At 55.4% G+C, this 12,917-nt stretch overlaps 2 protein-coding genes across 3 annotated transcripts in view; both read left to right on the top strand.

The window, feature by feature from the left end:
- PXMP4 (peroxisomal membrane protein 4) overlaps positions 1–12,917 on the top strand; it is a 131,123-nt gene that overhangs the window by 21,367 nt on the left and 96,839 nt on the right. The window lies entirely within an intron of this gene.
- Positions 102–12,917, top strand: part of NECAB3 (N-terminal EF-hand calcium binding protein 3) — a 27,939-nt gene continuing 15,123 nt past the window's right edge. The window contains exons 1-5 of the mRNA XM_051802808.1: positions 102–221; positions 4,749–4,773; positions 5,759–5,867; positions 11,841–11,866; positions 12,186–12,283. Of these exons, the coding sequence (XP_051658768.1) occupies positions 129–221; positions 4,749–4,773; positions 5,759–5,867; positions 11,841–11,866; positions 12,186–12,283 (351 nt within the window). The 5' untranslated portion in view covers positions 102–128. The remainder of the gene's footprint in view (positions 222–4,748; positions 4,774–5,758; positions 5,868–11,840; positions 11,867–12,185; positions 12,284–12,917) is intronic.

The following is a 12,917-nucleotide window of genomic DNA, read 5'->3' on the forward strand; positions in this document are numbered from 1 at the left end:
CGCCCCCATCCCTACGGTACCGCACCGCAGCTCACGGTACCGCGCCGTGCCGTGCCCTCCGGTACCGCACCGTGCCCTCCGGTCCCGCACCGTGCCCGGAGCCCGCAGCGCCCGCGCCCGGCGGGACCATGATGTCCTGTGCTGAGCTGCTGGCCGTGTGCCTGCTCTCCGCCGAGCGCGGCCCCGCGCCCCTCCGCCAGCCGCTCCCCATCTTCCACGACGTGAGTACCGCGGGCCGGCTCCCCGCCACCCCCCCGCGCCCCCCGGGCCGCCGTGCCTCCCCTCGGGGGTGGGTGTCAGGGGGAGACTCTTTCCCGCCCCTTCCCGGAGGAACCGGCCCGAAGGATGCTCCAGCCTGGAGCTGCGCATCGAGGTGTGGAGTCATGATGGCTTAAATAATGGTGTCGTGTCCTGATGAATTATGGGCCTCCGGGTGGCTGGAAACAGCCCACGCCTCATCCAGAGCTGGCTGTCGTGACTCCCGGAGCGGAGCTGCGCGTGTCTGGCAGGAAGGTTCCGTGGAGCTGCTCGCAGCCGTGGGATCCAACAGGCAGAGCGCTGCCTGCTGCAGCCCCCGGGCGCAGCTCCCGTCCCTGCCCGCTCCCGACGCGCCGGGAGGTGTGGAGGAGGATGCTCCGTGCAGGCTGGGGGTCGGCCGGGCATCCCAGCAGCTGTGAGTGGCCGGGGGGAGTTCAGACGCAGAGAAGGGCTGTCTGCATGTCCAGAGGTGCTGGCACAGTGCCTCCTGTCACACCGCGTCCCCTCCAGCCCGCTGTGCTCCTGGGAGGGGGAGCCGCGTGCCCTGGGGCCAAGGCTGCATCCCTGGCCATCTCCCAGGGTGAGAGCCCACCTCTGGAGCACATCCGAGGTGCTCAGCCCTCCTGCCCCTGCCTGTCTGCTGTGACCTGGGTCGGGGGGACAGTGCCCAAATCTCCCCGATGGGCCGCTAGCCCTTGCTGTTCCCATGTGTCCGACACCACTGCGGTCTAAATCCAACCCCGTGGAGCCAAGGAGATGTGTGAGTGGAGGTGCTGCCCCTGCCCAGCTGCAGGACCGAGGAGAAGAAAGCCAGCAGGGGGTAAGGATGAGGGTTGGTGGTGCCCCAGCACCTGCACAGCCCAGGTCAATGCCAGCTGTCATCCCCCAGCTGTCATCCCCCAGCTGTCATCCCCCAGCTGTCATTCCCCAGCTGTCATCTCCATGTTGTCCCAATCCAGCCTCACCCCCATGTCCCAGTTCATCCCAGAGGAGGGGAACGATAGATCTCAGGCAGCACTTTAGGAATATGAGTGCCATGCCTGATCTGGTCCAAGACCTCCTGGCATCTCCCTGGTGCCACTGGAAAGCAGGGCTCCCTCTGTCAGGGTGGTGCTTGAAGCTTCCAGCTGGGAGTCAGGGCCTCTCTCCTGCCTGGGGGGATTTTGGGCTGGAAGGCTCTCCAGCCAGCATCATTACCACGCTAATTACTTGGCTGAGGGAAGATGGGCTGGAGGGGGTGGGTGATGACAGCTGTGTTCCAGCTCAGCTCCTCAGGGCACTCGCTCAGTCCCACATCTATCCCTCAGGGTGTCATCAAGGCAATTAAAATGGGAAATGTTAACAACTCTAGCAGCTGCTTTCCGGTTCTGACGGCTTCTCTTCCTCATCCCCGTGGCTTTCTTTGCTCCCACCTCAGCTCCAGAGCTTGGCAGGGCGAGTTTAATATCTCCACTTTTGGCTCTGGGTGGTTGGCTGGTGTCCAGCTGCCCCCCAGGCTTGTTGGGGTGAGCATCAACAAGGAAGGACTGCCCACCACAGATTCCAGGTGGCAGCTGCTGCTTCCCCTCGGACCTGCCTGTAGATGGCCTGCCTTTGGGAGAGGTGAGGAGGAGGAGGAGGAGGAGAAGGAGGAGGAGGACTTTGCCCGAGACTCCTCACTGCAGGCACGGCATAAACTGCAGAGCTGCCATCGCTGCTGTTCCCCTGTGCAGCATCTCAAGCCCTGGGGAGGTCTGTCCCCCAGGCTGGTACCCGGGGCTCCTCACTGCTCTCCCGGGATACGGGAGGCTCAGGAAGGACGCCGTTCACGGCAGTGCCTGGTGCAGCTGCCTTAGCCTGCACACGGTGTCACCGGGGTGACTGTCCCCTCCCCGGCAGTCACTGTGTCCCTGCCTGCCTGTCCAGCAGCCACCGTTGCTCCCAGCCCTGCAGGCAGGGAGAAGTCCTATAATGTCCCTCCTTCCTGAGGTGTGTAGGGGGTTCATCTCCCACATAAATGCCGTTTCAGTTCTTCCATCAGGCACCGAGCAGGGCTGTGGCTGCTCGGACCCAACCCCAGGAGCTGGGGGCCAAAGGAACATTGTGGGCTCCAGGCAGTGCCAGTCCAGGCTGCCAGTACTCCCTGAGGCAAGTGAGGGATTGCCTGTAGGGCCTCTTCAGCAGTCAACACAGACCTGATCCCATTCCCAGCCTGGCTTTGCATCACTTTTCCCTGGCTTCGTTCCAGGGCTGCTGCCCACAGGGGAAGCAACGCTTACCTGCCATTGCTGAGCTCATGCCTGTGCCTGGGGAGGGGGCAGGATTTACCCTGTGGAGTGTGGAAGTGGCTCTGCACTGTTTGTGCTTGGCTAGAGTTGGATCCTGTGTCATGCACAGGATCCACTGGTGTTTTCCAACATGAGCAGCGCTCGCTGAGACACCTCTGCAGCTGGGTCGGCCAGGGATGGGCTCACTGGTGATAGTGAGGAGCCCTGCCATTCCTGGGGGCCATGGAGCAGGTGTGGCCTTGCCTTGTGGGGCTCTCACAGCTCCCTGCTTTGTGCCATATTAAAATAAATCACTTCAAGCAGCTGATGCCATACATGCACTGGCAGTGCTTGTGTAACACATCACTCACTTGAGTGTGAGGGAGAAGCATCCACTCCGTCTGCTGAGGCTCCTGCTAAATCCAGGATGGGCTCATCCTGGATTAGAGACCTTCTCATCTCCATGGATTCCCCCCCAAGAACCATGTTCTCCCTCATAGTCTGCACACAGACCCCTCTGAGCAAGGCCAGGAATGTTTGGCCTCACCTGAGTCTGCATTTGTTAAGTGCCTGGGTGACACTTGACTGTCTCTGGGATGAGCTAACTGGCCTCGGTGACATCTGGAGCCATGAGATGTCAATGCCTGAACCATGTGTCTCCCTGATGACACAGAGCCCTGCAGAATGAAGCTTTTCCCTTGATGGAAAGTGTCATTCCCATGGCAGGACATGTGGGACCCACCGGTGCTGCCCCTGCAGCCAGGGAGCCCTGGAATGTGTGACCCTGCATCTGGGAGACCCCACAAGGAACCCGTTAGCCTGGAGAAAATTTTGCTTTAAAATCCAGAGAAATCTCTTCTGTTTGGAAGCTGCAGGTTCCCATCTCAGCTCCAAAGTGCATCCAGCGAGTTCTGTGGGGTGCTCAGGGAGCGCCTGCCCTGCTTTCCTGCAAGGGAAGGCAGGAATAGCAGGATGGAATCCCAGAGGGATGGTTACCTAATGCTGGTCAGTCCAAGGCAGTCTCTGTTTCCTGCAGCAGCTCGGGTCGAGAGAAGCTCACTTTGTTCAGAAGAGCATCCTCCAGGGAGGGGTCCCTGCTCCTGCAGGAGGTGTCCCTGCTCCTGGTTTCATGCAGGGAAGGACCAGGGAGCTCCCTGCTGGGATCAGCAGCAGAAAAGCCTCTTCCCAGTCACAAGCCAGTGGCTTAGGAATGAGCAGTGCAGGTTTTCCTGGGCAGCTCTCTCTTTACCTCAGAGCAGTTTTCCAGGGAGATTTTGGTGGCTGGATCTCAGAACACACAGCAGAGCTGCTGGTGAGCAGCGCAGAAGGAAGGAGCCTGGGGCAGTGATGCCTCTGCCTGCTGCTCTGTGGGGATGTGTGGACAAGAATATAGAAGTCTTCTTTCTCCTTTTCCTGCCCTTTTTCATTCCTGATCTTTCTTCAGACCTGTGGATTTCTACGTCACCCAGGATGATATAAAGGAAAGAGTTGCCACACACACAACTTTCAGTCGTTGGCTCCATTAGGCTGTAATGTTTGGTCTGAGAAGATGTTCTGAGGCTTTGGAAATGATGCCATTCCTCACTAGAGTCAGCCCCAGACCTTCAATAACTATTGGTGAAACAGATCCTGGCAGGGATGAGCAACCCCAGCTCTCTCCTGCGTCCTGGGCAGAAGCCTCGTGGTTGGGAACCCGCACTGAGGCCCTGAATTGAGGTCTCCAACTGTGCTCTGTGTCAGAATTAGTTACAGATTAATTGACTCATTAATAATTAATTACAGCATGTGTGCACATGGAGATGTTGCAGGCAGGACTGTTGTGAGGGGTGGTTTTGAAGGCAGGGCAGGAGCTGCTCCTCAGTGCAGGCGGTCGGAGTGTTGGCGATGCCCTAAGTGCTTCCGTACGGAGCGGTTTTATACCTAATGTTCTTTCATTTAAAGGCTCTGAAAAATTAAACATCTGCCATCACAAGGGTGTAGCAAAGCCCTCTCTGCTTCGCCTCCCTCCGTGTTCTCTAAGAGACGCTCACTGTGAGCGCCGGGCTTGCATTAGAGGCAAGAAATGGGTTTAATCACTGGCAAAGGGCAATTTCCCGGAGCAGCCTGTGCAGTCCTGGCAGCAGGGGCTTCTCCATGGCCCCCTGGGCTCCAGGAGGTGGTTTTCCGTGGTGCTGAGCGCTTCCCAGCTCCTCTGCCCTTCTCTCCCCACTGCCACACTGAGCTCTGTTGTATTTTCTCTTGCAGATTTTCCGGCGAGCCGACAAGAACGGTGAGTGCTTTGTTCCTGCTGCTGCCTCCCCCTCCCTGCCTGGCTCGGGGTGAAGCAGTGTGGCTCGTTCCCACTGAGAGGTTTGGCTGAAAGAGAGAGGGAGGATAAGGGCAAGCAGTGCTCTGGCTGCAAGGAAAATGCTTTTCTGCTTTGCCTGGAGCAAGGGCCCTGGCCAGGGGCAGGGGAGTGGGCTCTGCCAGTTCACCATCCATGCACCACGCAGGACAGAGCCCTTTCCAAGCCCTTCTCCTCCCTGTGTGCTCATGATTTCTCCTCTGTGCTGCTGACAGTGACAAGAGAAGGCAAAGCAGCCCAGGCCCAGGGGTCATCAGGCTTCTGCTCCATCCCTTGTGGGATTGATTCAACCTCTGTGCTCAGTCCAGGGTTTTACAGGTGACTCTGTGTCTGGGTAACCCTGGAGCCTCTGGCATTTGGGCATTAGGCTCTGTTACCCAGTTTTTAATGCAGCACCAATAAACCAAGAGGTCCAAAATCACAAGTTGTTTCTCAGAGCTCTCTTGAGCTCTTTTCCTTTGTGGTAGCTCCAGGAACCGCTTTTGTTGGAGATCAAAATGCAGCCCAGGAGCTGAAGTCCTCGAGGCACAGAGAGGAAGGGAAAAGCTCTAGAGTCAATGGAGAGATTTTCTTACCATAAAAACCCGTGCTGTTTGTAATGGACTCTCTCCTTGCACAGTCATCTAACAGAGTGCCTGCATGCATTCCTGAAACCACTGCAGTGGGCTCTTTGGGAAGGTGCTGAAATCCCCACCTGAAATTCCAGCAGCAGTGCCCCTGCTTGCCAACACTCCTGGGCTTTGGCTGGGATGGTGGGACATGCTTTCAGTGAGATATCTGCTCTAATTATCATGCACAGCACTCCCAGCTGTCCCACATTCCCGGTGCAGCGGCTGCTGGGAGGACCTTGGGGCCTGGATGCTGCTTTGTGCCGATACATAATTACTCTCCCCGTTTTATTTAAATGCAGATGATGGGAAGCTGTCATTCGAGGAGTTCAAGAACTATTTCGCTGATGGGATCCTGAGCTCGGAGGAGCTGTGGGAGTTGTTCAGTGGCATTGACAGGCGTCACTCAGAGTAAGTCCCGCGGTGGCACCGAGGAGATGAAGGAGAATATAAACCTGCTGGAGTGCAGATGGAGGACGTCTGGGGGCGGGTGTGATAAATAGTCAGGGTGAGATCAACCCACCTCTTGCAACACGCAGATGTTAAAACCCATTGGACACCGTTGGTGAAGAGGGGGGTCAGACATTTTGAGAACAGTCAGCAGATTTACTGTAGTTCCACAAAGCAAAGCAAAGCAACCATCTAAGATGACATTACTGTAGTTTGAAAAATGTATTCCAGAAATACCCAGCTCGTGGAGCAGGTTGTGTGTCTGCAGGAGCGTGTGGTGGTGTGAGGACAAGGCACAGACTGTGCAGAGTTTGCCACTGCTGACACAGGGAGCTGCTTTTCACTTACATAAGAGCTGCTTTCCAACACAAGTGGGCCTGGTGCATGGAACTGGGAATTTAGGGCAGCTGCTTTTAAAAAAAGAAACCCCCAGCGAACAGGAGAAGGAACTGTGTTTAGCCCTGGTCTGCTCTTGACTGGTGCTGTCCAGAGCAGTCTGTTGGGCTGGGCAAGGATTCTCATCCCAGTGTTTTGGACACCAGTGTGGCCTCACTGGGATCCCTCTGCCCAGCTGTCTGCTATGGGTGAGTGTGTTCTGGCACTGGGAGAAACTGGGTGTTCATGAATTGCATGTCTGGGGTCTGTTCAAACACTGGGGTGCTGCTGGGGTAGAAGGGGCTGCAGCTTCCTCCTGGTCTTTGGCTCTGGCTGGTGCCACTTCCCCAGCTCCCCAGGAAGCACCTCCTGCACCTCTGACACCCTTGGCCAGGGCAGTATCTCCATCAGGGAGAGAAAACTTGAGCAGCCTGAGCTGCACACACTGGTCCCAGGGCTTTGCAGGGAGCCAGGGCAGTGGCACGGAAGGCCCTTGTCACACTGAATTCCACCAAGCCACTGACAGAGGATACCCAGAGGTCCCCACATCATCCCCCTGGGACTGGGGCAGTGGGGATGATGGACTCCTGATGGTGTTGGAGTGGTGGGTTTATCTGGTGCTCCCACTTTGGTGATGGGGCAGAGAAGTGGGCTGGTGTGGGTGGCTCTGGTGCTGCTTTCTTTGGAGCCTGGCTGCCCACTGCTGCCTGTCCTGCTGGTTGGACTCGTGGATGTGGGCAGCAGGACATGTCTCCTGAAAATAGCTCTGTTTGGGCTGTGATCCCAGGAAGTTAGCAGTAAGCTGTTCCCTCTCCTCTGGGAATACTGCTTTCCTCTTGCTGCACTTTGGGGTGACCTTGGAGCCATCCTGTCCAGTACTGCTGGAAAACACGGGGTGCAGCGGAGCCAGGAGACTTCACTGAGCCCTGACCTGAACAGGGGAGACCTCCTGGCTTCCCACTGCTTCCAGACTGGGCTTATCCCACGTGTGTGGAGCAGCTGAGCAGGGCCATGGCTGCAGTGGTGCTCCTGAGAGCTCCTCGCCGTGAGGATGGTGCCGTAGCCATGGCAACGTGGCAGTTGCAGCATCGAGCTGGTGACACCTATTAGCGGGGCATGAGCCTCGGCTCTTTGTTCTCTTCCTCTCATAAGGAGCAGAAGGGACCCTCAGACAGAGCTCTTTCCAAATTCCTGCACTCGGTGGCTTCAAGCCAACGTAGGAGACACCGTTTTTGGGATGTGTGGGGGCACTTGCTCCTCTCTGCAGCCTCTGGTGTCATGGGAAGGCTGTGCTGGTGCCCTGCTGTCCCTGTGGTGGGGGGCTGGACAGCCCCTCTCCTCTGGGCTTGGCTTGCACTTGCAAAACTTAGTGCTTTAGAGAGCTGGCTGAAATTTTCTGCCAGATTCAAGGGTTATTACCTGAGGTAATAAAGTATTAGAAAGCTGAAAAGCAGCTACAAGCTCTACAGACATACCTGGCGTGCTTCTTTTGTGTTCTGTAGCTTTTGTGGCAATGGGAAGGTCTCACCCTTCATCCAGCTGGTGGATTTGGTGTTATGTTTGTCAGGTCTAGGCTGAAATTTGTGTTTCCTTGTCCATGTCAGCCTGACCTGAGGACAGACAGTAACAGAGACCTTTATATCCAGGCCTTTTCCATGTCTGGCACTGCCCAGAGCTGTCCTGACCTCCTCACCCATCTCTGTGAACCTGCAGCTGCTCTGGGCCCCAGAGGTGACATCTGGGAAGAGGAGAGAGTTCAGAGGTCTTCCACATTACTTGTTCTCTTTCCAGAGAGCCCACAGCACCATGTTCTCCCCTCCTCCACTTCCCACCCACCTGGTGCTGAGGTGGGACGCTGTGATCTGTGAATCAGGCACCTCTGTAGGGTTCACTTCAGATTTTACCTTCCCACATGAGGCTTTTTTTTGTTCTGCATTTCTGAAAATTGTCGCATTTCGGCTTAAAATATCCCCCTGCTTTAATTCTGTGACATTCAAGGGTTTATGTGGAAACCAAGTTCAGCTCTTGGTGGCAGTTTGGTGCAACACCTGGGACCACTGTTTGGTTTAGCTCGTTGGGAAGCTCCACACCAGCCCTGGCAGTGGCACAGGAGGATCCATCTTCCTGGACAGCTGCATTTTCATCCACTGAAACGTCTGGGTGAGAAGGGACTAATGTTTTTGGAGGGCTGAGAGAGCTCCATAGCTGCAGAAGCATCTGGGGAGGTGTGGTTTGCTCTCTGCAGCCCAGCTGGGTGGGAGGAAGCAGATCCCAGGGTCTCATCAGGACAACTTAATGGGGAGTTGGTTACAAAGGGCTTTGGGCTGAAGGCTGTGGTGCTGCAGAGGTTGCTGCTCTTTGCAGGACATTGTGAAACCTGCCAAGGGAAGTGCTGTGTGGACCTTACATGTCCTGCATCTGTTGGGGAAATTTGGAAAAATAAGGTCTGGAAAATCCTTCTTTCCATGAGGGTGTTCAGGAACTGGGTGCAGGCAGCCCAGAGCCTCTGATCTTGAGCCAGAAGTGAAAGAGGTGGCAGTGCTGACCTGGTGGCTCTTAAGGTGGAAATAACCTCAAGCCTGTGGTACTGTGGAAAAAAAGGGATTTAAATGGACTTCCCTCCCCTCTCTTTACTCAGAGCTGCAGCATCTGCCAGTCTCTGAGTGATGGAGAGTGACTGAAACACTCTGTGTTGCACTGAAAAGGTTTGGAAACCTGATCTGTGATGGCAGAGGGGGTTCCCAACATGATAAACGAGGAAAATAAACCAAAATCCTGTCTGCTTTTCAGCAGCTGATTGCTGTTTTCTTGCATAAATTCCAGGCACATTCTGACAAAATCCCAACAGCATAATGATGACAAGATCCTTCATCATCAGTTCAAGCTTAATTACAGTTAATCAGTGGTTTGAGCACAGTCAAAATACAGTTATGGGAGATGTGGAGAGTCTCAGGATGAGTGCTTTGGAGGCAGAGGATGGCTCTTCTCTTGGAGTGGGAGTGGGGATGGCAGAGAGGAGCAGGAAAAACCTGCTGCCCCCTGCAGCCCTGCAGGGCTTGATGTTCAGGGTCTTCCCATGAGCTCCTCCTGATTTCTGGGGTGAATTAGCTCTGGTAGCACGAAAATGGCACCACCAGTCCTGTGCTTTGCTTGCTGTGCTCTGTCTTGCCCCTGGCTGTGCCCTGGGGGCTGCTGCAGGATGCAGAAGGTGGGGAGAGATTCCCATGCAGGGTTGATGCTGGAGCAGGCTGCCTCAGGAAGGGAAGGGAGCAGATCTTCCCCTGGACAACTCCCAGGGGGCTGATTTTTGCCACAAGATCTCATCGACTGGTTCAGTGTTCAGCTGTTCAGTGCTTTAGTGATTGATTAGCCAGTGCTTATTTTTAAGCAGCAAACAGAGAAGATAAAAAGAGTTATTAACAACCCCTGGCCTCTCCTTAGAAGCCACGAGGTGGGTGTTGGTTGCAGCTCTTTGTCACAGAGCTGGAGCTGGAACTGGGCAGTGGCTTGAGCTGGTGGCTCCTTCTTCCTGGTGGAACCATTCCCAGCCCCAGCTCCTCACTGGGGACAGATGCAAACGCCTGGGTAATGTGTGCATGAGGTGTTTCACTGGCTATTTTGTTATTCCATCTCCGTACATCCCCTCTGCAGTGATTTTTTTCCCCCATCTCTGGCATGGGTGGCTGCAATCACTGCCCTGGGGCACAGGGCTGACAGGCTGTGCCCTGGGTGCTGCTGTGCCAAGGCTCCTGCAGCACTGCAGCAGCTCTGCAGGCTCCAGGCAGCTTTCAGGAGCGAGTGGAAAAATTAAGAAGGAGCAAAAAAACGTTTTTCCAATGTAAATTGGTGCTTCAAACCTCAGTCACTCCGTCTGGCAGAGCTGGGATGGGATCAGCAAAGTTTTAATGGAGTGCAGTGGGCAGAAGAAGGGGCTGTGGTTTTGCAGATTTATCTGGATTGTGTCTCGAGGGAAACACTGTTTTTTTAATCCACTTTAAAAAGCTGCCTGCAGTGCCAGGTCAGTGCCCTGCCTAAATCAGCTCCTGTGTGTTTAAAATAGCTGAGCCAAATCACAGCCTCACACTGCCCCTCTCTGCTGCTACAGAGGCACCCAATGCAGTTACCTGAGCAGAGGGGGCTGCAGTCCCACTGCCCTGGCTCTGCCATGGGTCACACCAAAATATTTTCATGCTTTGAAGGACTGCCTTTTATTAAAGGACACTAAGTGGACCCCCAGAAGAAATAGGGAGACAGAAACCAGCCTTGGATACCTGGAGGAAAAGCTATAGGAAGATTTTGCTTGAATCATTTCACCTGTTCACATGGCATTTTGGACATTTCACACACCCTCCTCTCATTTTGCCCTGTGAGCAGTGTCAGAGGGGGGACAGGACCATGTGGCCTTGGTTTCACATCCCCTGGTCAGCAGCACTGCAGCTGTCCTTGTGCTTGGAGCCCAGCAAACTCCAGGTATCACCAGTTCCTCCACGTGGGACAGCACTTAAACGATTGAAAAACACTTCAAAAACACTTAAACCCCTCTCTTTTGTGCTCTTTCCCACTTCCCCAATCAGGATTAAAAACGGTTGTAATCGTTTAGGGGCTTTTGAGGCAGCACAATGCCTTGAGCAGAGGCTGATTTGAATAATTGACACCCTGGGACATGTCCCTGCAGGCTCTGGGTGATGCCAGATATGTGAGCAGCTCTGTCTCTGTGGCTTTGCAGACCTGAGCAGATCTGACAGCATCATGCAAACCCTTGGTTCTGCTTGACATCCCTTCCCAAAAACCTGTGGCTGTTTCTGGGTGTCTCCTCCTCCCTCTCCACCCCAGCAGCACCTTTATCATCCGCAGGAGGGACATGCCCAAGCCCTGCAGGGGTGCCAGCGTGGATTCTGCAGTGCAGTGCCCTCTGTTAGTGAAAAGGGGTGAGGGTCTGGTCCCTGCTTCCAGGTTTTTGGAGGCAGATTCCTGCTTTACTGGCCTTCATGGCAGGAAGAACCCTCCTCACGGGCTGTGAAACCATCCATCCCCTGCCCTGGGAGCCTGCAGGCAGCTCCACATCACCTGGGCTCTGAAGGCAGGGAAGGGGAGGGGGTCTGGTACCAAGGGGCAGCTGTGGGGGAGGACCTGGGTGGGGTCAAGGGAGACACAAGGAGAGAGCCCTGGCTTGGTGCTTCCCACTTTTGGGGGAAGAGGTTGGGTTGAAGAAGCAGCTGCTGGGCTCAGAAGTGGGGTTGCCAGCCCAGGGGTGTGGGGAGCCTCCATCCTGACCCCATCCTGCTGTCACAGACACTTTCCCACCACACTCCAGCTCCAGAGGATGCTGGAGCAGCTTTGCTTGCTCCTTCAGCCCCTGAAGCCCTGCCTGGGTGCTCTGAGCTGCTGGCTCTGAACTTGTGCAGCTTCTTATTTTTCTAATGTACCTTCTGAAAATACATGGAATGAGCAGTAAATCCCCTGGGACTCAAGACAAGCCCTCAAGACCCTGCTCATCATACCTGTTTCTCCCAGACCAGCCCTGTTATCTGACAAGAGCCTGTTTTTCTGTTTTTGCAGTAACGTGGACACAGAGAAGTTGTGTGGTAAGTCAAGGGGTATTCCTGCCCTGGAGGGCTCCCTCTCCTGAAGGTCTGTGGGGGGATTTGTGTGTGTCTGACCTAGGCAGGACTGGGCAGTCAGGTGGCATTGCCAGTCCCTGTGCCTGAAGCCCAGCTCTGAGGGTGTCTGTGCTTTTCCCAAGGGGATGGGGAAGGAATCTTCATCTCAGTCCAAGTGGGAGCATGACTGGAGAGAGGGGGGAATGTCCCCCTGCAGCACTGGGCTGTGTGTGGGAAGAAGGGGCAGGGCAGGCAGAGATGGAGGTGCTCAGGTACCTCACCATGGTCTTCTCTCCTGCTTCAGATTATTTCTCGGGATATCTGGGAGAATACAGGAATGTGCTGTCTGCCCTTGAAACCCTCAATGCTGCTGTGCTGGCTGCCATGGACAAAACCAAGCTGGTAAGGAGGGGGCCATGGGAGGGCAGCAGGGTGAAACAGAAGCTGTGGTGATCTTAGCTGCTTGCTTAGTGTTAAATGTGGGGTTTGGAGGCAGCAAATGTGGTACCTCCCAAATCAAGGGGGGGGCCTGTGTGTGCTTGGTGAGTGCTGCAGCTGCACAGCCTGGAGGAGGGGAAGGGTAAATCTAGTGCCTTTGTGCTCTGGAGACATTATCTTCCTCCTCATGGGGCTCTGGTAGTGGCTGTTCCAGCAGCTCCTTGCAGGGTCCTGCCTGCAGCCACTGTTTGTGGGGGCATCGCTGATAATCTGTGTTTTCTGAGCCAAAACAAGGTGTTTTCCACAAAGCAGCGTGCTGAAAAATGGGGACTGCAGGGTCGAGCCTGCTCTGGAGGGACCCCAGCAGCCCGTGCTCGGCACAGCCTGTGCTCACAGCCACAAACCCCGGCACTGGAGAGGGGCAGGGGCCGCTGCTGCTGCAGCAGCAGCACTGCCTGGGAACAGCCAGGCTACAGGGACAGCTAGGAAATGCTGCAATTCAGTGACTCCCAGCCTGCTGCAGAGTTCATCCCTGCTGGGAATGCTCTCCCTCTCCCTGCAGCTTGTGCTGATGGGAAGCAGATTGGAGGCTGCTAAT

Source organism: Manacus candei, unplaced genomic scaffold (assembly GCF_025592945.1).
Source record: "Manacus candei isolate 608988 ecotype Guabito, Panama unplaced genomic scaffold, ASM2559294v1 h1tg000057l, whole genome shotgun sequence".
In the NCBI taxonomy this organism is placed as follows: domain Eukaryota; kingdom Metazoa; phylum Chordata; class Aves; order Passeriformes; family Pipridae; genus Manacus; species Manacus candei.